The sequence below is a fragment of the Perca fluviatilis genome, chromosome 18 (genome assembly GCF_010015445.1).
Source record: "Perca fluviatilis chromosome 18, GENO_Pfluv_1.0, whole genome shotgun sequence".
NCBI lineage: Eukaryota > Metazoa > Chordata > Actinopteri > Perciformes > Percidae > Perca > Perca fluviatilis.
This window is the reverse complement of record NC_053129.1, coordinates 13676562-13699149: the sequence shown is the minus strand read 5'-3', so window position 1 is coordinate 13699149 and position 22588 is coordinate 13676562. Positions and strand designations below refer to the sequence as shown.

At 42.2% G+C, this 22588-nt stretch overlaps 1 protein-coding gene across 3 annotated transcripts in view; it reads left to right on the top strand.

The window, feature by feature from the left end:
• The window catches only part of LOC120546185 (kelch-like protein 29), a 222850-nt gene that overhangs the window by 103011 nt on the left and 97251 nt on the right, over positions 1–22588 (top strand). For all 3 annotated transcript variants that reach the window (XM_039780958.1, XM_039780954.1, XM_039780957.1), the window contains 2 exons: positions 931–1078; positions 3953–4480. In XM_039780958.1, coding sequence (XP_039636892.1) covers positions 931–1078; positions 3953–4480 — 676 coding nt within the window. The remainder of the gene's footprint in view (positions 1–930; positions 1079–3952; positions 4481–22588) is intronic.

The following is a 22588-nucleotide window of genomic DNA, read 5'->3' as shown; positions in this document are numbered from 1 at the left end:
GGAGGGCTCAGCCAGGAGGACGAAGGAGGGGCCTGGTGACCAGGTCTTTTCTATTAACTCAAGAGGCTGGCTGGGGGCATGCAGGGGAATCGGGCTGGGCTCTGCCCTCTCCCTGCCTGGTGGTTGGACCGAGCGTCCAAGCTGCAGACAGGGAGAGGTGAATATTGCTCAGGGGTCCAGTGGTGATTGACCCGGTGTTTTCATCAGCCTGGGCTTGCCTGATAACATTTCTTACTCCCCTACCAGAGCAAACTATTAAAGTTGTGGGTGCAAAGAAAGGCTTAGGGAACTCTTAGTTAAGTTTGGTGAAGTTGCCTTGGATTTTCCCCCTCTCCCCCACCCTACACACGTTGTCACCTAGCTTTTCATTTTCTCTTTTGAAATTACTTCCCCAACCCAGCAAAAGGGTTTCTTTCTATTTACTCTTATTTGTCGTTTTTGTGTTCAGAATTCTATTATCTCACATGACTGAACACAATGTTTAATTCATTGCAAAATGAAGATATAGGAAGTCTCAGAAGGGAAGGATCTGAATTTAAATGTAGCCCACACCGGAAAGTTAATTGTTATTAGTGGCTTACATATACAAAGAGAAATACTGGAATTTCTGCAGAGACTCTTGAGGCCGTGAATACGATTTTCTTTCCGTTGTTCCCATTACGTATTGGCTGTAATCAGCGCTCACTCACTGCCAATTATATACCATGCCCCATAATCACAGGTCACTTCAAAAAAACAGTTTGATGGCTGTGATTTGTTGCATTTTTCATATAAGCTATAAAATAAAATATTGGAATTAAACCATAGCTGTTGATCAAATTGAGTGGTTTGTTTTTTTATTTCTTGTTCAATTTCCTCTTTATTTTCTTTTTTTCTTTTCTTCATATGACGCTCTCATCAGTGCTGTTGTTTTTCATTGCTGTGCTACAGGTCTCCGGTCTGTCTCCTGGAGACAGCCAGACCCCAGGACTGCTGCTGGCTCCAGGGGTGAGGTGGGGACAGACGCCCATCAACCAGCTCACACCCTGGGATACAGATGAGCCCCCTGCCAAGCAACATCGAGACAGCGAGCCCACCGGTAATGAATCACACACACACACACACACACACACACACACACACACACACACACACACACACACACACACACACACGTACTGACAGACGCATGCGTTCCTCCTGATGTGAGGGTTTCTTCATCAGTACACCTGCACAGTGCAGATGTATGCATGTACACGGACCACTCACTTTGCACCCCCCTGCAGCCTTCAATGCTAATGAGACATCTTGGCTGCCTTGCCCTACATAAAATGCGTTTGCCTCCACAACATGCATACTTTACATACACAGTCATGCATATTTAACATACACAACACCATCATCTTTACATAAACTAGCTTGTTTATGCATTTAATTATAAAAAATGTCTGCGTGCTATCACTAAGTTTAAAAAAAGTAGAGAAAAGTACAAATCCATATTGCCTCTTCCCAGGCCGCCTTCCCTCAGCTCCCCTTTTATTGTCCTTGTTAATGTCATTGTGTCACTAATTTAGTCTAAATTAAACCTACGTAGCAAAGTCCTCCAAATGATCTCCTCCAGGTCTAATTTAGACGTCGACCTTATTCTCTTCATGCCCTTAAACAACGTGTACTGAACAACAGTGGCAGGGCAGAGCAGCGCAGCGCGCAGACCCGGCATCGACGGGTTAAGCCATCGTTGAAGTTTTCTACTCTTATTGTAATGAACTCACCCAGAATGGCTCTGCCCTAGAGCAGTTAATTTCCTTTCATTGCTCTGCTGGCCTCTGCCTCCTGCTCATCACAAATGTGTCTCATTTAAAAATAATACTGGCACAGAGCTTGTTCCAGTGGAAATTCCAGCTCAACAAATCCAAATTGCAGTCAGCTGCTACTCTGCATCATGCTCAAAACATGTTTTAGCCTGTGCTACTGCCTGTACAGTAATTTGCATATCTTACATATAGATTGCTTCGTGGATGAATAATTAACCAGTTTGATTAGTTATCCAAGAGTTTCTTTAGCAGAAACTAATGGGAGGTACTGTTACGATGGAATGGATGCAGTTGTGATTGAAAAGTATGGAGCTCTGCGGTGGTCTTCCTCACCCCCCTCTGAACTCCATGGCCGAGTTCTGGAGGTCCTATTATTGTGTGCAAGTGAACGATGCTTGCTCCCTCCACTCCCTCCACCGCAGCTCCCACAGCCACACTCCAGCTCGGAGTAAAGCGGCATTGAGAGTGAGATGTCACATGTCACAGACCCAGCACACTGTCACATATGACACTCAAATCCAAGCATAGTGTTGCATATTGATTTGCGCGTGTGCGCTACTTCAAGCTGTGACTGGCGTTTGCAATGAAGCCAGCTCCTCTCCACACTTCACTGAACTGTGTTGCCAGAGAGTTCTCTGCCAACTGCGCCAGAATTAATCAGCGGTTTCTTTCAACAGAAACTTCACTGTTGTGTCTGTTGAAGAAAGTTTGCCTTTGAAAACAAAGTTTTGTTTCAACTTTAGATTTTTTTTTTTTTTTGTTTTTGTACAAAAATAGTCATTTACTTTGATGCCATGATTTAAACTCAAGCAAGCTGTGGAATAAATAAATAAATAAATAGTAAGTGGCGCTTTTATAAGGGAATGCGACACTTTTGAAAATTTGTAATTCGGAGACACAAGACCAGAATTAATATCAATGCAGCTGCTTCATTTAAACTTTGCAGGAAAGGCCTATGAATGTAGGTCAATGTTGGGTCCCGATAATGAAATTCTTTGCCTTATTAATTATAGATTTTGCTGGTAAAAGATTGAAGAAATAGTAAAGGACAAGGACATAGAATTGGAGGACGGATTCAATATATACATGTCAAATTCTTATCAATGCCATCACTGCATTAATACTGTAAAACTTCATAAGATGTGGAATTATTATACTGACCCCTTTGCTATTATACTAACCCTTTTATCATGATGAGTTGCAAAATAAGGAAAATTATACATAGTGTTGATGCCAATTAGCGCCATGCTCAATTATGAACAGAACTGGCCTCTGGAGTCTTTTCAATTCCCACCCTCTTCCTTTTCTTCTCACTTTCTGTCTTTATCGCTCCCTCCCTCTCCATCCTTCCCAGCCCATACTATTATATCAGCATGGCCAGTATCATGATGAATGTGGTCTTTTTTCTGTGGCTTTTTGCATGCTGTGATCCAGCCTTTGGCCCCTTGGCAGAGTGGTAGGCTATTTTTGGAGCTTTGACCGTGGCAGGAGGAGCTAGGAAATGAGGGAATAGGAGCGAATGAGTGAGGGAGGGAGGGAGGGAGGGATCAGAACCAATATGGCTGAGTCTTCCCAGCATACCTCAGCATCTAACGCCTCAGGGTATAGAAATGATTGTCTCAGAGTGTCTGGGTAAACACAGACTCCTACACAGATAATGGTGTTGACTGGCGCATGCACTAAGCATGTATGCTTTCACATTCAGAAAAGCATTTGTTCATCTTGTAGCAGAGTAAATCTCTTAATCTTATTATGATGTTGATCTTGGACGCAGATCGGTACGTCGCTTCAGACATTTTTTGTTTGATGTTAAGTCTTAAGTCAAAAAACAAACTTGGACTTGAAGTGGAGCAGCACACTGACAGTTGTGGTGTGGAGAGGAACCGACTCAAGCCGCAATCTGTCTTCTCGTGCTGTTTTCTGTCTCGATTTGATCATCTAATACCAGACTTATAATCACTTTGCCCTTCTTTTTGGCTCTCTGCGACTTAACATTACATTACCCCAATGTTGCATCCAGATAACTACATTACCAAAATACAAATCAATATAAATCACAGAAAAGCCTCAACTTTCACCTGGTTTTAGGGTATAAAAGCTGGATATACAATTGATTAACCTCTTTCTTTTCTCTCTTCCGTCCGTCTGTTTGCCTGTAGGTCCTTCCTGGGCTGCACCAGTAGCAGCGGTGAGCCAGCCCAGCCTCCTGCCCCACACCTACGCCCTCCCCCAGCCGCCCTCCTTCAGCCACAGTGTGACTGCGCAGTCACCCATCATAGGAGTAACCCCATCCATCCAGGCACCAGTACCCCCGCAGCACCCCCTAATGACGGCCCACTTCCAGCTGACGCCACAGTCGACCCAGCAGCCGCCCTCCATGGTGCTGAGCATGCCCAGCCAGCCTCCGTACCAATCGGCTCAGCCCACGGTCGCGCCGTCCGCCCTCGCCGCCCAAGCCAACCAGGTGGTCCATTCAAACCCTCACAGTGTGATGGGCAACGGCCACTTAACCTCTCACCACGGCCTCATCCAGCACCCTGCCTTGCCACTGACCAATGGACAGGCGGCTGCAGTGGCGCAGGCCCATCCCACAGCCGGAGACAATCAGGATGGTCCGAACGGGCTGCAAATGCTGCGGACAGTTGGGATGGGGAAGTACGAGTTCAGTGACCCAGGACATCCTAAAGGTAAGCACAGACAGCCTCAGCCAATGCACTCTGCAAAGGCAGACTTTTTGTGTTTTTTATTTTTTTTATTTTTTAGAATCTCTCTCTTCAGGATATGGAACCTGTCACGACTATCTTTGAAAGCCTAAATCAAAGCAGAGTTAGGTATTAAATCAGTGTACTCTTAGCTCTCTATTCCTTGTGACCTCCCCTTACGCAGGGCTGTGCTGGAATGAAGCGCATAGGCCTCTGCCCTCTGTTTGTATACCAGAGCCGTTTCGGATGCCAACAGTCATAAACAAGGCAGCAAACACTCAAGCAAAGGGGGGGTTGTTAAAATACAACCTCGCAAAACGAGCCAATTGGCTTCAAAGCTGCTCCAAGGTTGTGGCGAACGGAGGTGCACCTAAAGCTGCGGTGAGATGGCTGCTTCTAAGAGCCTGTAATACTGCCTACAGTGGATTATTTCGGATAGACCATGTTGTACTGATCTCAAACTACTATACAGCATCTGTACTGTTGTGTGCACTGAAATTGGTTGGAAGTGAGTCAGGTTTATCCTTTCAGCGCTCTCGGTTGCGATACTTGCAAGGTCTACTAAACACAAGGCAGGAAGAGCTTTCAGTCCTTGCCCTCGCATATCTCTCAAAATCGCTTTGAGGCCTTGTTGTTGTTGTTGTTGTTGACTGTTTGCTCTGTGTTTGTGAAGCTTGAGTCTGCAAGCTGTAAATTGGTGTTTGGTTTAACCTTGGAGTTTATGACGCAGGGTGCTAGAAACAGATGTTCTCAATTCCCTGACCAATTTTCACATTTAATGAAGCTTTTAATTTAGGTTTGGATTGTTTTCTTTTTCCTGACTCATTTCGATCAATAAAATGTGTGCAAATGAACTTGCAGATTGCAAAAAAAAAAAACCAATTATTTTGGGGGACTGCCTGCGATACATTGAAATGAGACTGCAGGTAGAATTGGAAATGGATAATTAGACTAGGGCTCGTCGGCTCAGTCGGGTCTCCGAGCTTTTTAGCTTCTTTGTTGAATAGACTGTCGCGATCCATTAACCATGTGCGTGTCAGAATGTATTGACCTTCTTCTAACAGGCCAAGAAGCCAGAGATTAATTGGAATTACTGTATTTACACCGAGCCTTTTTTTACAGGGGAGGAAAACGCTGTGGGATTGTTAAAATTCTGGGAACACTGTCGCAGTGATTCATGCTATGATAAAGTTAATATATTCAGCTGGTATGGTTACAGTTTGTCAGCTGCTGTATTTCAAAGGCGGAAAGGGAAAGCATCCCTGTGTCAATTTCTAGACACGCTTCAAATCTTGTGTAGGCCTGTATGAAGGTCAAACTGCAAATCGAATGCTCTCGAATCTCACATCTCCTCAACCATTTTAGCCGTTTTCATCATCCCTGCTTGGCATTGGATAGACATTAGTAAGGTTAATGTCACAAGAACAGTGGAACTGGGTAAAACGGCGAGCATCAGTAAATTAGCGGTCGTGCCATCTCCCCCAGCAGGCTCCTGAGTGGCGAGGCGGACCTCTCCCCCGACGGGAACACTTAACTTCGCAGCTGTAATCACAACAATGCCAGTGCGATCTGCCCTGCCCCTCAAGACGCTGCCCACTGCTGTCCTTCTGTCTGCGCTTCTCTGGCATTCTGGTTATCTCGGTCACTTCCTGTATCTTTCCATCCCTCCCTTCCCTCTGCTTTCCTGGCTCATTCCAGAAGGTCACAAATCCCAAGCTCCCAGTGGTCTTACGAGTTCAGTTTCAAATCAATTAACACTGCATATCAATGTGGCGAAGTGTACGTACGGTCCTGCTGTAGTGGCATAGGGGTAAAATATGGACGGTAAGCTCTTGCGACGTGCATTCTGGCTCGCTTGTGTTACAATTCTCTTAACCTGCTGTTGGCACTTTTCTCTTTCTGCTTGGGCAAAAAAACAAACAAATTGGAAGTAGTTTGTGAAAAGAACGGAAAGCCGCTACAGGTCAGTTCTTTCTGCAGCCCTCTCATGGCTGAGGTGGGGATAAGAGGGTTGGCAAATCTGATCCCATGGCAGAGATTGTGGGGGTTACACACACATCTGGCATAAATCTAGTAGGCGGCAAAATCTCTGCATCCACACAGACTGACAGTGGTGTATTTCTTGTTCTTTACACACAAAGGTTTTTTTTTTCGTCCTCAGGAAAAGTGCAATAAAAACACGTATTACAACTAGCAACACACAAGCTGGACCCCATTTCACTCATGCAGGGTAAACCTAGTCAGGGCTTCTGGGTTAAAAGCCAAAATAGGAATTAAATGAGGTGCCACTGACTGACATGTGGGAGACTATGCTTGAATAGCTGATGAACTATCATCCTCCTAAAAGAGAACCTACCCCAAGCGAATTTAGGCATTTAGTAAGTATGTCTGTTCACCATTCCGATGGATGGACATTTATATAGTGAGAGACTATATTGTGATGTTCACTTGCAACAGTCAAATCCTGGTCGTGCATCTCATGTCAGAGTTTTTTTTTTTAGAAGTGATTATTGGACAAACGGTTTAAATACTAAAGCCGCGACTTAAGTGATTGTGTTGCTGCATTAGACAAAAAAAGGCTCGAGTCTCTGGACACAATGCTAGCAAGCGCTGATGTGCAGAGGAGGTTTTGTGGCTTTTTGATGGCAAAGGCCTGGATCTCGGAGGAGCTGACGGAGCTCTTCCTCCTTAATCCAGCTGCACAACAGTCCGCTGGGCGTGCGTGCGTGCATGTGTGCCAATGTGTGTGCGGTTGCTCGCCTGCACAACTTGTTGGGTGTGACTGCATGGATGTTTTGTCAGATGTCAGCCTCACAGCCTTAAAGCCAAACACCACAGTGACAGAAATCACACTCCGTGTTTGATTTGGCTTTGCCTTCAAAGGGAGCAATTTGTCTTCGCTCTGCATCAGTGGGCACATCAACAACTGTGTGCTCCTTTCTCTCTCTCTCTCTGTGTGTGGGTGAATGTTTGTCTGTCTGTATGTGTGTCTGTATGGATATTTGTCTGTATTTTTGTTTACAGTATATAGTTTGTGTGTTTGTATATGTCTGCGTGCATGCCATATGTTTGTGTGCCGGAGTTTGTAATGATTCAAACAGAGCAGCTTGAATGCGGCTTTAACCCCGTCGCCTACTGCGATGTGCAAGTCACCAGGCTGTGATCTGCCTACCTGGTTTCTCCATCCACAGCAGGGCTTTTCCTGCCTGTCACATACCCCGTTTACACGTACATAAAACTGAGTTTGTGCCCTTCGTTTACACGCAAACTGAGAATTTGCCTCTGAAAACGATTCTTTCTAAAACCTCCGGCCAGAGTGGAGATTTGGGAAATCTTTGTTTGCACGTTTGCATGTAAACTGAGACAAACGGAGGTTTTAGGCAGCCGAGGAAGTGAGGAAGAGAAGAGAGAGGAAGTGATTCTGATTGGCTAACGTGGGCTCGAGCCCACTACAGACCTACAGGTTTGGCATGCTCTTGACGCCATATATACACAGGTACGTGTAAACATAACACTTTTCTGAAAACGGACAGCTGTGCACAATGTTATTTTTGAAAACGGAGAGGTTGAAATGTCCGTTTATGAAAATAGCCGGCCACGTGTAAACGTAGCAACAGTGTACAAGTCAAACTCCACACCTTCTTGCGATTGTTAATTTCCTTCACCCCACCTCCTCACTAATGTTTTTTTATCGTCTTCTCAAAAGGGAGAACTCGCCAAGCTTTCCAACGCTTGTGTAACCGCAATCACAACTGTTGGCACATTTTCTGAAATGTGGCAATACAGGATGACTGACGTTGTCAAAACTGGCAATAAAAAAGGAAAAAGAGCAGGACACAGGGGGAGGTGAGAGAAGAGGAGTTGCATACAGAGAGAGGGTGAACATGAGAGAGAGAGAGAGATGCTGAGAGCGGAGTCGGTGTGTGTCTATTGACCAAGTCATTAAAATCGATGGCTGTCCTGATGAATATCAGCAAAGGGAAGCTAGTGCCGAGCTCAGCAGGGACGGACTCGCTCAATGATTGAGCACCATTTAAATTCCGCTCACGACTGAAAAACACAACATCAAAAGGAAGTTATTATTTTCACATATCCGAGCCTGTTATAAAGGTTACCACTCAAATGTTTGTTTTTGATATTGTTTTTGCCCAGCTTAGCATGAACTGAGAACTGATGCGACTTTTGGTCGCTGCGTTGTCATCCTGCAACACACTGTGGCGCTGATGGAAATGCTCTTTTTTTGTTAGTAAATCCCTAAAAAATGAGGAGCAGGTGAAGCACAGTGTGTTTGGGAGCTGTAGTCGAGATTGAAGTTTGGGGTCACAGACAGATCTGTCGGGCCACCTGCTGCCTTACTGAGCATAAGCCGCGTCTCCTCGCCTCTTTTCTCATGTCAAACATCATTTTAATGCTTCCTTCCACCTCACCGACCTTTACCGGTTCCTCTCTCGCTCACGCGCACACATCGGTAGAGACGCACATATGCAGACAGGCGATCACATGCATAAAAACGCACAAGGACGAAACACACACAACGCTCTAAGAGAGGGACGCACGTAGACGTAGTCCTCCCACCGTCGCACACATCCACCAACGCCCAGCCTCGTCTCTGCCCAGGAAGTTCATCTTCCAGTCAGCTCACATCAGCCATCAACTGGGGACCAAGCAGCTCTGGAGCTGCTAGTGAATGCAATTAAGATGCCTTGCTGAGTTAAGATCAGTGGTTTACTTTGCTACGGTGCAACCGGCGCAGACTCCCATCCAGTGCTGGCTCCCATCCAGTGCTGGCTCCCATCCAGTGCTGGCTCACCTCTCCTCCTCTGTGACCGCTCTATCTGCGTTATTCAAACTGCGGTTAATTATGTATTCATTTTGTTTACTTTTGGACAAAGCATATTGGCACTGCAGCATTACTGTCCACTTGTGTGTTGGTTCTTCGCCCTATTCACTTACAATTTATTGATTGTTTACTGTTTCTTATTGTTTTTAACTATGCCTGCAAGGTAGGCAATCTCTGTATTGTGTGTATGATTGTGTGTGTGATTTGTACTATACTCTCTGCTGCACAACAAATTGCCCCATTGGGGGTCAAATAAAAGTAACTTGAACTTGATAATTGTAGAGTGAGGATATTGTAGATCACCAAATTAGTAAAATAGTGACCGTTTACAAGGCCAAGCTGTGTGTGCTGGTGCTGTATATTGAAGGGAGAAAGGAGCCTCTTTCCTTGACACTTATCGTACCTCCTCAAAGGTTATCCTATCCATTGACCTCGTTACTGGTTTATGGTGTTCTGGACACGTGCAGATTGCATATCTCTCACCTCCGAGATATTTGTCTTTGGACTAAAGTAGCTACAGTTATTAAGTAGACATAAAGCATATAGTATTCTCAGTATTATGAGTGATGCATAAATATTCATTTCGATTAAACCACAGGAATATACTGCAAGCACGACAGGCCGTTCAAACCAGTTATTAAAAACACAGCCTGTTTGTGATAGCCACACTGAGACCATTAATCATAGCAAGCACATTAATTAAACCCTCCCCTTTCCTTTCCCTTCCCTTCTCTGTCTCTGTCTCTCTTTCACTTGACAGAGTGCAGACGATCTCCACTATATCCTTCACTGCAAATCATACAAAAGTACGCCGTTCACTGAGACAAATAAAATACTGAATCTGGTGTTAGAGTTCCAGGTTGTTTTCTTTATTTGAATTTCCAATATGCTGACTCGGATCAGCGTCTGCGGAGTAAGCAGTGGTAAATTAATTAAAGTCAGTGCGGTGTTGTGCTGGGCGATTATCTTAAAGCTATCCACATCAGGATTAGCTAAAGCAGAACTAGGGGTTATTATGATTCCAAAACAGGCTTAACTTGTAATATGAAATGCATGGCTTTTTAAGTGTTTTTTATTTTTTATTTTGATCTCTCTCATAGCATTACTTTAATTCTAGGTAGCTCAAGTGGAAACCGAAAAAGGAATTCACCAGAGCTTGGAAATGTTGCAAATTATTAATGAGGTTGAAATGTATTCCAATCAGAGTGGACTCTGCATATGCAGGTAATTCTCTTAAATGAATACATGCAGTACCAAGGCCATATGCTTATGAGTAACCTTGGCACATGAGTCCATATGGGGTCTACATATTAATGATATTGACTCAAACATCTCATTTTAGAACGGCCCGAAGACCGCTGCGCTTGTGTGCAGATGTAGCTGAGCTACCTGATGCTGTCTCTTTAACTTTGCTAAGGATGGCTTTCATTGAGATGTCTAGCTGTTTCTAGTACCGCTCCGACTCTCGGGAGAGAGCGAAAAAGAAGAGGGAGGGGGAGGAGGTGGAGGAGAGGAAACGTGAGGTGAGCAGCGGCAGAGTGTCATAAGCGGAGGAAGGAAAGCTGCTCGCCATCGTTCTTTCTCTCCCTCGTTATCGTATTTTAAAGGAGAGGAGCCCCGCCAGGAGCCCCATACATTATATCCCCCCACAGTTAATATAGGGACGGCGGATAGCTCATTAAGATTGATCCTTCCGCATCCACCTCCTCCATGCAGAACGCAGCGCCGGCTTCATTAATCACAGCGATTTCAAGATAAAGCTCGGTGGCGGCCCAGTCGCAGGACCCAGAGCCTGACAGCCCGGCTCCTACACGCATAATCACAGACGCAGTGCAGCCAGGGAGCTGCCGCCCTGCTCCCTGGCACGCTAGAGGGGGGCGCCGCATCCACGCCCTCCTCCCTCCTCCATCCTCTCCCCAACCTATACTCTCCTCCTCACCACCTCCCCACCTGTCCTCTTCACTACAATTGTCTGTCTGTTGCCTCCAGCTCCACTCCCACTCCCGGCATCACCCCTCCCATGCTGTTGTCTCTCAGCATCACTTCCAGCCCCACCTGCTTCCCATACCTACTTATAGCCTTTGCTTTTTTCCCTTACCTCTCTTTTCTTTTTTATTTAGTCACATCCCTTGTCTTTTTTTCTCTCTCTCAATTCATATTGCTTTATTGGCATTAAGTGTCAGAAATAACAATATCTCTCTCTCTCTCTCTCTCTCTCTCTCTCTCTCTCTCTCTCTCTCTCTCTCTCTCTCTTCCTTACCGTGCCTGCCACCTGTTCCATGCTTCTCTAACTTTTCTCTCTGCCTCCCTGCTTTCTCTACTCCATTGATGCCGGGGTTGTTAGCAGTTTCTCTAATAGCCTGTTTTGTTTAGTTTTTTTGCACGGTAATTCCTCGGTTAGCAGTGGCAGTGGAAAACCTAAGAGAAGAAAGGATTAAAGCGAGAAAAAAAGCAGTCCAGTCATGCCAGATTGCTCATTTGCCTCTGACAGCTGGACCAAGTGTCAGATGGCGGTTGTTATCTGAAACGCCCAATCAGACCGTCTCTTTTGCCTTATTACCTTCACAAAAAGTCTGTACTTTTTGTGAGCCTCAGATAGCTGGTCGACAATTGTAATCACTTCACATTTTATTAGAATTCTTTATGACTCTTCACTTTAATCATCTGCTACTGTTTGAGGTTAACATGCACATACACTCAAGGTCCCATAGCCTAGTCTGTCAAAGCAGTGATGAATAAAAATATGATCTATTGCTTTAGACATCATCAAGTCTATGCTTAGTTATTTGTCTGTGCTATTGTCGTGGCAGGGCAGGGTTGCAAGGTTTCTTTTATACTGTTTTTACTTTTTATTCTTAATAGATTTCTTCCTCTCTGCCGTTAAGTGACACTTTCTTATCTTATGCTGTACAGCGATTGTAAACAAATACGAAATATGTTGTAGTATTATCATTAAGTTGAATAGCTTTGCTATTGACAAGGTTATATAGCTATATTTATCAAATGGTCTGTCACCGCGCTAAACCAAACATTTTCTAATGGAGCCTTTTATATTGTGTACTTTTTTTTGCTTTCACTGAGCCTGCAGCAGCCTACTTTTAGTCTATGTTGCTTCGACATTTTTCTAGTCAGTTTTTAGCAGAGGTAAAAAAAAAAAAGTGTTCCTTTACTTAGGTAAAAAATAATACAATATAACTGTAGTAAAAGTTACATTTACAATCTTACTTGAGTACAGTATTATTAGAAATGTACTTAAAGTTAAAAGGCTATATTAGGTTCTGTACACGTGAACCAATATACTGACAATGCTTGAAAACTAGTTAGCTAGCAAACAGAGAAATGTGAACACTAAGTTATGTAAATAGTTAGCTAAAATAATGGATGGTTGAAATAGCTAAAATAGCGGATAAATTGCTGAAAAAGTTAGCTATAGTGCTCAGCATAAGTGAATACCCCCATGCTAAAGTTGACTAAAAAGAGGAATACAAAATTAATCTTTTGGAAATTGATCTTAATGCCTTAATTAAAAAAATGAGGAAAAATCCAACCTTTAAGGACACCAATTTTCTTTGTGAATGAATAATGTATCTTAAATAAATAAATGTTCTTCCTTCAAATACAGGGGGCATAAGTAAGTACATCCCTATGTTAAATTCCTGTAGAGGCAGGCAGATTTTTATTTTTAAAGGCATTTATTTATTTATGATACATTATTCATTCACAAAGAAAATTGGTGTCCCTAAAGGTTGGATTTTTCCTCATTTCTTTAATTAAGGCATTAAGATAAATTTCCAAAAGATGATTTTTTTATTCCTCTTTTTAGTCAACTTTAGCATGGGTGGTGTATTCACTTATGCCGAGCACTGTATGATTTAATGTTTGAAGCATCCAGCTTCTGCCACTCCAAATGGTAGTAGTACGACTACAAACTTAATCAACCGACTTAAATATTGACAGTATCTACTTTGATATGATTAATAGTGTTAAGTAACATCCAGTTTAAAATCAGTTGAAATGAACACATTTGGAACACGACAGGTAGTGAAAGGGAACCGGAGTACGTCAGACACAAAATTGGGAACCACCGTTTTATATGGTTTATACTGTTTATATTTAATCAGTAACAATGATACATTTTTTATAACCTTTACAGTACAGTATTGGACTAATTGTACTTAGTAATGTCCCACCACTGGTTTTTAGCATTTTAAATGAAAATTTAGACCCCCATTTTAATCTTCTCTTTGTTTTTGGGTCCCATCCCAGATTATAGAATATACACAAGTAAATGTGTTGCCTGGATTTGTGATGAAGTGTGACACTCTGTTGCTCAGAGCTTTAGTATCATGCATTAAGTATTCGGTAGAGGTCCTGAACTGGAACAGTACCATTTTCTTACATGAAACATCCACTGCCCTCAGTTATATGGGAGCAAAAAGATGTGTGTGTAACGTAGTGTCAAAGTGAATGGAGGTTACACCTAAAGTAAGTCAAATGTCGTGGTGTTATTCCGCATATCACCCATGAAATAGGCAGTAATGCATTATCAATGAGGCCGAGTGTAAACACAGCAGATGTTACTAGGAAGTTAGTCAATAGCGGATGTTTTTCACTAATGAGAAGGCATAATTGCAACAGTATCCAAAACAGCAGCAGATGCGCTGTAACATCTCAGCAAAAAATCCAGAAGAGGTTCAGCAGCATTAGCTCGCTAATGTTCACGGTGTGTTCACTTATCCGAGTGGATAGTCAAACTTTTTCCTTGCCCAGAAACTTTTAAATGGGTTTGATAAGGCTTGCAGTGCATCTAATAAATACTAATGACAGGACCAGACATTAGCAAGAATGGCCCCCGTTCTACAGCTCATTATTCCAGTTGGCAACAGGCTTAGCATGTAAAGATATATAATTCTTCTGTGACTAAGACAAATGATAATGGCCTGAATTGCAATCAGGAGATCTTTGTAGGCTAGTGGTGTGCCCTGTAAGCTGTATACACTTAAAGGTCTTTCTTAGCAGTAAGATAGGACATGATGAGATGCCTTAACAGCACTATGCAACTGGCCTATTAGTATTTACCGAATGTGCTTTGTTGCTAGAGGCTGTGGCTATCATTATTCTGCTACAGTAAGTCATTGTACCCATTGTTCTCTTCTCTCTCCGATACAGGCATTGTCTTCTTATGTAATGCAGCTTGCTGGAGTGCAGGATAAAATAAAAAAATATTATATGAGAGAGTTAAATTTAGATTACAACTTTACAATGACACACCAGCCATACATAAGCATTGGAGCGTAGCCTGGACACAATCAGAATTTGTGGGGCAGTCCAATCTTCTAATAGATTGTTTTCTATCGAGAGAGAGAGAGAGAGAGAGAGAGAGAGAGAGAGAGAGAGAGAGAGAGAGATAGATTGTTTTCTATCGAGAGAGAGAGAGAGAGAGAGAGAGAGTGTGTGTGTGTGAGAGAGTGAGAGAGAGAGAGAGAGAGAGATAAAAAAAAAAAAGTTGAAATGCAAAGATTACTCGCCTGACTCCACAGTAGGCTCTGGGAGCTCATCTCAGGTGTGCAGTCTGCTGAGAAGACTCCCACATACAACCTGACCCCAACACCAACCTTTCTGCTTGGGCTGCTATGACTTTCACAAAAGTTACCCAGTAAACACACATTGTCTTCAGGGGGAGATGTGACATTTATCTTGAGCTGCACTGGTGACATTGAATTTATTTTTTCTTCCTCCTCCTTCTGTGTGTAGTTGCCTCACCCTCTTGTTTAGTGTCAACTCTGGAAGAAATGTAACCCATAGAGCCAAGTATCACCCATGGCAAAGCGTGTAAGGAATGTACTCAAACCAAACTCATAAACCCAGTTGGGGTGTAAGATAAGCAGGGGAGCATATCTACATTCTCTCACACATACACTGGCATCTGTGCTCGACCACAAGTACATGCCTTCTTCCTAAATGTGAAAGGTAAGAGTGTTTGGCACAGCTGAGGCTGTTGGTTCCAGGCTGCATTCGGCTCAGTGGAGGAGAAAGTAACTTTAAACTTTTAATTAGTACTTAAGTGGAGTTTGCACTTTGTTTTATGTTTGGTATATTTGCACGTTAAACTCAGAAAGGTAAATCAACTTCACAGTTGTCCTTAAAGGGGTTTGCACATAATTTCCGTAGAGTCATTTTACCATTTAAAGGGCAGCCGTACTTTGTATTTCCCTAATGGCACCTCTACTAGTTGCCTTTTATGGAGTAGGTCAACCAGAACTTTGAACTTTTGTTGTGTTCATGGTCTCACGGAGCTTGCACTTCTGAGTTAAAAAGCTGTAAACACAATTATTGTACATTCAAATACCCTATGTTTTATGCGTCATTTTTTTTTATAGTGACTATGTTGGACACCTTGACAGATGTTGACGGATGAAAATATTCATGTTAATAATTGAAATTTTAAGGTGCAGATTGGGGTGCAGAACCAGTGCAACGGTTGAAACATTGACTAACTAAATTTTGACTTTTAGGCCCAAGTTGCAATCATTTGTATTGCTGTAATGGCAGTAACAGTCTCTGCTGCCTCCCAGTACACCTCCTAATACCATGGCATGTTGGTAATTCCTCCCTAATCTTGGCTCGGCTCCCTGTGTGCAACAACTATGTGCCTTGTCATGGAAGTGCCATTGCTCGGTCAATTACAAACTGTGTTCTATAAGAATGCCAACTGACAGCTTAGATATGATTATCATGAAGTTCAGTTTTGTGTGGAGAGATTTTAAAAGAAAACATGGTTTGTTGCGAGCGTGTTCTCCCACTGCCTTTGGGTGATGACAGTTTCGGTCAGATGAAAACTCTGACTTTGGATGATGAAATGCCAGAATGGACAGGCTACCTGACTGAGGGCCCGGAGACAAGTTTGGTATTTGTTGCAGCCGTGCTGTTGTGATTTAAGGTCAAGTCTCATTCTCTGTGAGTGCTTGGAACAGAATGCGATCCAGTAAAACTGTAACAGAAACCAGCATTTGTGTGTACTGAGGAGCTCTCGGTTCTGCATGGGACTAAGTGTGACACACTCTTATGTGGTCGCGTGCACAACTGGGCTCTCCAAAAGAACTTGGATGCTCAGTCAACCCTGTCAAGGTGAACTACAAATGAAACCTAGACAGTTTGCGCAGATGTTCCCTGAAAGGTTGCATTCATACTGATGCAAGACCTGTGTCCAGAGGATTCATTTCACTCAATTAGACTTGGTTTTTTCCACTGGGGTTTATTCTTATTGTGGGTTAGAAAGAACACTGTTCCTTGCAGTAATTTATATGAAATAGTAACTTAGCAATGTAATTAAAAGGGTAGATGGAGAAGTGTTGCAAATGCACACCCACTCAGTTCTAATCAAATCCCCCTCCAAGCATACAGGATGTTATCTACAACAGCCAGCAATATTATTATTATTAGGATTATTCTCTGATGACATTGTCTTGCCTAAAGTCGTGTGTGTGTGTGTGTGTGTGTGTGTGTGTGTGTGTGTGTGTGTGTGTGTGTGTGTGTGTGTGTGTGCGTGTGCGTGTTTATTTGTGTGTAAGTACATTTGCATGTGTGCTTTGGTTCTGAATATGCATGGCTGCACGTGTTTCTCTTTGCATCAGCACTTATGTGTGCTTTTGCACACGGACAACGTCGTCTGCTGTGGGGTGGGTGAATAACTCCACCCCGAGCTGAGTTTGACAATGACGTCCTCCGTAATGCTTGAGCAGAACCTTTGCTAATCTGTTATGCGGCCCAGTCCACTCTTACAATTTCATGTGACATATTGTTAAAATAATAACCAAAAAAATCCATGTTGGCATGTTACCTCTTTGGCACTATGGCAAATAAGCCAATCCACAAATTCAAGGCTTAAGCTTGGCCTGAGAAATAAAAAGTGGGCTTTCTTTAGCATGCATGCCTGTATTCCTAAAGCATTTTATCACAGTTCCCAAAAGCAGTTCTTATTAGAACTAAGGAGCTCTAGGATTTTCTTTTCAAAAAGCTGCTCAGACCAATTTATAAAATGGAAATCATAATAGAAAAATAAATGCCACAGTAAGAAGCTGGGATCTCAATATTAAGGCATTTAAGAGTAATTGTCATGTATTAATATATAATTAATCAGTGTGGTTGTCAGCCTATTCATCTAAATCCAATGTGAGTTTTAGAAGAATTCCAAGTGATCGTATTGCTTAATTTCAACAAGCAATTTGCACAATGCTCAGAGTGACAGAGGAGACATAAATCATCCAATCAGAGGCTGTTGCTATGGAACAATTTGGCTACTGCCGCTTATAAATGTAAATGCGTCTGTTGGCCACAGAAACAATTCAGGAGCGGCATACAGTTGTGCCATGGAGAACGGTTGTTTACATTGGATTCATTCAAATACATTCCAAAACATATATGGGCTTCTTTTTTGTGGTATATATACTGTAGTTGTGTGATTGGCTGTCATTGGCCAGCATTGCAATTGGCTTTCAGTCGGCCAATCAGAGCCATCATCCCCACTGCACACCTCTGTCTGCTTCCAGTGGCAGAAAACCAGAAAGCGACTGCCACTTATCACCGGAGCAGTTAATTGAACTCATTAGTTTATAATTATTAGTTAATTCAGTGTTCAACACATGTCATTAGTCCTACTTTCTGCCCCACTCGCTTAATTTTGTGAACTGAGACTCTATCTTAAATGCCATGTTACCCTTTTCTATATATGCACAGCTGACACTGACAGACTTAATTGTGGACATATTTGTGACCACATCAACCTCACAAATGAACACAAAGTTGAGTTAAGGTGCTGTTGGAAACATCAGAATGTTTAGTTCAGTTTGCATCAATCAAATGAGTGAGCGGGTAAATATGTAAGAGAGATTTGGGATTTTCGGTGATGCCCAGGTTACTGAGATGTGACATTTATGACACAGAGCCTGGAAACTTTGTCATCTGTCATTTGACATGTTTTTCATTTAAAAAATTCTCAGAAATCAGGCTTTTTTTTCTGTTGAGGATCTCATGTATCTCATGTGTGGTGGCTGTGAAGTATCCCTGAGTCATTTGTTGTGCATCAAATTTCTTTATTTCTGACAGATTATTTTTCTGGTGACAGGTATACAGAATCTTTCAGCTCATTTAGTTTCGCTATGATTTAGGACTTTCTAGCATAATTCAAGGTTAAATAAGCACAACGTCAAGCACATCAAGCTTCACCCAGTAGTCTAAGCAGGTTGCCGTGCACCAGAGCTGTCATCAGCTCAGCCTGCGTGTGGAGAATTGTGGAAAATATTGGATGCCCCGTGATAACAGGTGGCGAGCACTAAATGTGAAAGAGTTAAACATGTAAATAGTGTTTCCATTCGGGTGTTCCTGCTTGAATGGGTTTTATTTCAGTGATGTTTGGTGGAAAAAATGCAAGCATGGTATGTTTTTAATATAAGGATTGTCAAATTAGTAGGTTGGCACCATATTGGCTTTCACATTTCAAGCAGGCCAAGGAGGATTGCTGCACTGGTAATGATGTGTCAGAAAGCTATATAGGGACCACACACACACAAACGCGCACACACACACACACACACACACACACACACACACACACACACACACACACACACACACACACACATACACACACACACTCTTACACACTCTAACACACTTAGAAAGAAAAATGCATACATATCCTTGTCACTTTTGACGATGTGTCATTCTATGTATTGAAGTAAGTGTAATTATATCTATCCCCTTTAAGTCTTCTTGGCTTTCTGTCACCTGACAGGCATCGGCACCAGCAGTGTTATCTCTGTACCCCCTAATTAAGACCTGCTTTTAGTGAAAACACGGTTTCTATCGGTGTTATAATAAATACTTTGGAGTGCTTCTGATTCTCTTCAGACATTTTAATTGGAGGTGAAAACAGGTTTCATGACTTGATTCGTTTTCTTAGTTTCTAATGCTTTTCAGCTGGAATAAACTCAACACTTCTTCTTTGAATTATTTTGGAACCAAAGTCACGTCCCAGTTATTTCTGTGGTAGAGTTATTCCTCTTGTCGACATTGCTCTACATTGATTGCAAAGAGAAGAAATAGATGTGTTACTCCAAAAATGTTTTTACACCGGCAATGATCGTACAAAGGCACAAAGAGCAACATCCTGATTATATTGGAATTAGCCGTGATACATATCATTCTGAAACTTAATCTTGTTTGTACTGTTGCCGTCCTTGTAGAAATCATGATTTATTGATCCGCTTTATGCTGACATCATTCCACTGTAAACCGAAAGATTAACAGAAATGGTCACATTTTTCTGAAAGAGTACCTGCTTTAAAAATGTAACTTGCTTATTTATGTGAGCATCATTCAAATGTTTGGGATAAAATAAGCACTCTAAATTATAGTTAGCACTGACACAGTTAAGATTCACTGCAGAGTTTCTTTGGCAATCGTTTTCCCAGAAAAACCTTGTGCCCCTCTCTTAAATTTTGTTAGTTTTAGGAGCAGTAACTCCGCTACAGTAAATCTTTTTTTTTTTTTTCTTATGAACTGCAATTTAAAAAAGCTGCATCAGCCAGGGAGGAGATTCTTTGAGCTGTACTGTAATGCCATAACTGCAGCATTGAATGTAAATGTTAACCTCCTGTGAACCATAACCAGCCTGACTTGTAACCTACAGCACATATTTCCCCTTTGTGTCTTCAGCAGACAGTATTCAGTATATATTTGAAGAGACTGCAGCGTTTCATTTTTTTTTTTTTTTATGACTAGACATTGCAGCACCTGAAGAAAGAGATATGACCGTGTGCTTGTTTGCTCGCCACCAGCGTGTCCTCTTGTTAAAACCTGACTGAGGGAGTATGACCGCTTGTCACCCACTGTCCCCCCAGCCTGGTTAATGAGGAAGTCACCGTGCCAGGCGGGACCGGAGACTTTCTCCTCATCTCGCCACACACAAAACACAAAGAGCAAGAGAACATTGCATGACATCCTGTCAGTGTTACAGTAGACCAACGGGTGCTCCCAGGGCTCTCTTGGTTAATGTTCTTCCTCCTCTGAGCCTGTACTTGCAATCACCTCGACTTTGTTCTACTAGTACCAATTGTTTGCTTTCGTGTGTGTGTTCGTACATGTCTGACCCGTGGACCAGAGGGTGTACATTACGTAGAGGTTTGAGTGCACGGTGCAGGACAACTTTTGCTACTCCAAGTCTTTTGTTTTGCATTGTCTATTGAAGGGGGCAACAAAGGCCCAGCCGGTGTCTTTGAGGGGCACAAGTTCCTCACGCTCTCTTTCCCCTATTCCTTTTAGATGTCCTAGTAACTCCCGGCTCAGTCCAGGTTGACAGCAGTACTGAGGCTCAATAAGCTCAGCTCAGCAGATTTCGAGCAGGGGAGAAATAAAGCGTCCTCATCATGGACTATTCTCTAAGGCTATATGGTGCCAGTGCTCTCTTCCAGCCTGAAATTAGGACTGCTAGAGACTCGAGGAGTCTCTGGGATTTCTAATGGCGTGCATGAGCTGATTTGCTGGGAGTAGGCACATGAATGAATGTGGCAGTGATTGTTAGAGGTATGTTTTCGATGCTGTTTAGCGTAATTAGGCCTCGACCCAGGCTAGATTGGGTAGCACATGAGATCTGTAGGCTTTTATCGAGGCAGAGCATCATTTGTTCAGAAGATGGGATCTAGATGAGTGGCCTGATAGCGTTCGTGACATTTTGCACCTGTTAAAGCCTGACATTTAGCCACCACGGTGGCTTTTTGAATTGATTTGACCTGAGCTAAAGGTGGTGGTGTTGAAAATAATGGCTTATGGAATGTTTGGAAAAGCGGTTGCCTCCTTGCTTTCTCTTGTGCTAACAAATGGCACACGATTCATATCAGTGTGATTATCAGTGTGCTGTTTCCTTTGGAATATTATGTGAATTTGACATTTGTAGATGAAGAAACATTCATTATTCTTGATTTACTTCTCTTTTAGTGAAATCTGATGAGCTCTACTCAATTACCAATAAAACTCCGTTCATTCATATTGATGAAAAGACTGTCTGTGAAAGCCTTTTAACACCCAACATCTGGGAATTATGCAGGTGATTAGAAAAATACTTATATATTTTTATTACATTTCTTTGAATATTGCATACATTTACACAAACTTTTGTTATTCAGGCAACAGGGATCTAGTCAATACCATTCCCAAAATTACCTAAAATCTAATACCGGTAATTTAACATTTAAAGTATACATTTCCAGAAGAAACGGTCTATTTTTTTATAAAAACTTAATGTAAATTTTTTGGTTTATTTGATTTATTTCAAGCAATTTGAATGTAGGACTTTAGTAAGGCCTGATGAGCACAAGAGGAGATATACTGAAGTGGACCTGAACTTCTTTTTTGTTAGCAAGAAAAATAAAAAATGTTTAATGAAAAAAAGATTCAAGCCACATATTTAAGATAATATTAAAATATAAGACTAAGATATACAAATTGCCGTTATAGAGATCTGAGCTAAATGAAGCAAAGTCGGGAGATTTTCACATGCAAATGAAATGAAATGTAATAGAAGTTACGATTTTGCCTTCCTTCTGGTTCTCTTTTGGATTATATAGACAACCATATTAATGGAATTCTAAAATGTAATTGACATGTTAAACCCTTAATGAGTATATTCTTAATTTCAATTACACATATACAATAATACAGGAATTCGTATTATTCTGACTAAATATTTTTCTAAAGTTGGCCAAGAAGAGTCCATTTTTTATTTGAACAGCTCTATTTCATTGACTTTTGCACTTTTAGCAAGCTCACTCACAAGACCCTCCTCAACTATGGTCTGGGGATCTGACCTGATTTTAAATAAGGTTCAGCTGGGTAGAAAAAGAAAAATCAAAACATTTCTCTCAGTGGGTCAGTCAAGGCATTCATAAGAATTTTGTCTAAATGGCTCCTTGGCGTCAGAGCTGGAATATAGCCTTTTTGGCTGTTGTACTTTGGGCCGGAGGTTGCAGAATAGCGAGATCACGTTATCCAACAACTTGTGCTGATAGTGAACTTTTGACCATCTCTCCGCCTGCTGAATGCTGCATGTTGTGGGTGTATTTAATGCGTGCAGTCAGAAACCAAGAAACCATTTAAAGTGTTTGCCTTGTCAAAGTCAGCAGGCAGAAAGCAGCTTCTTCCAAATATCCATCTGTCTGCTGCTCAGATCTACATGAATTCATAATTACTATCGGATC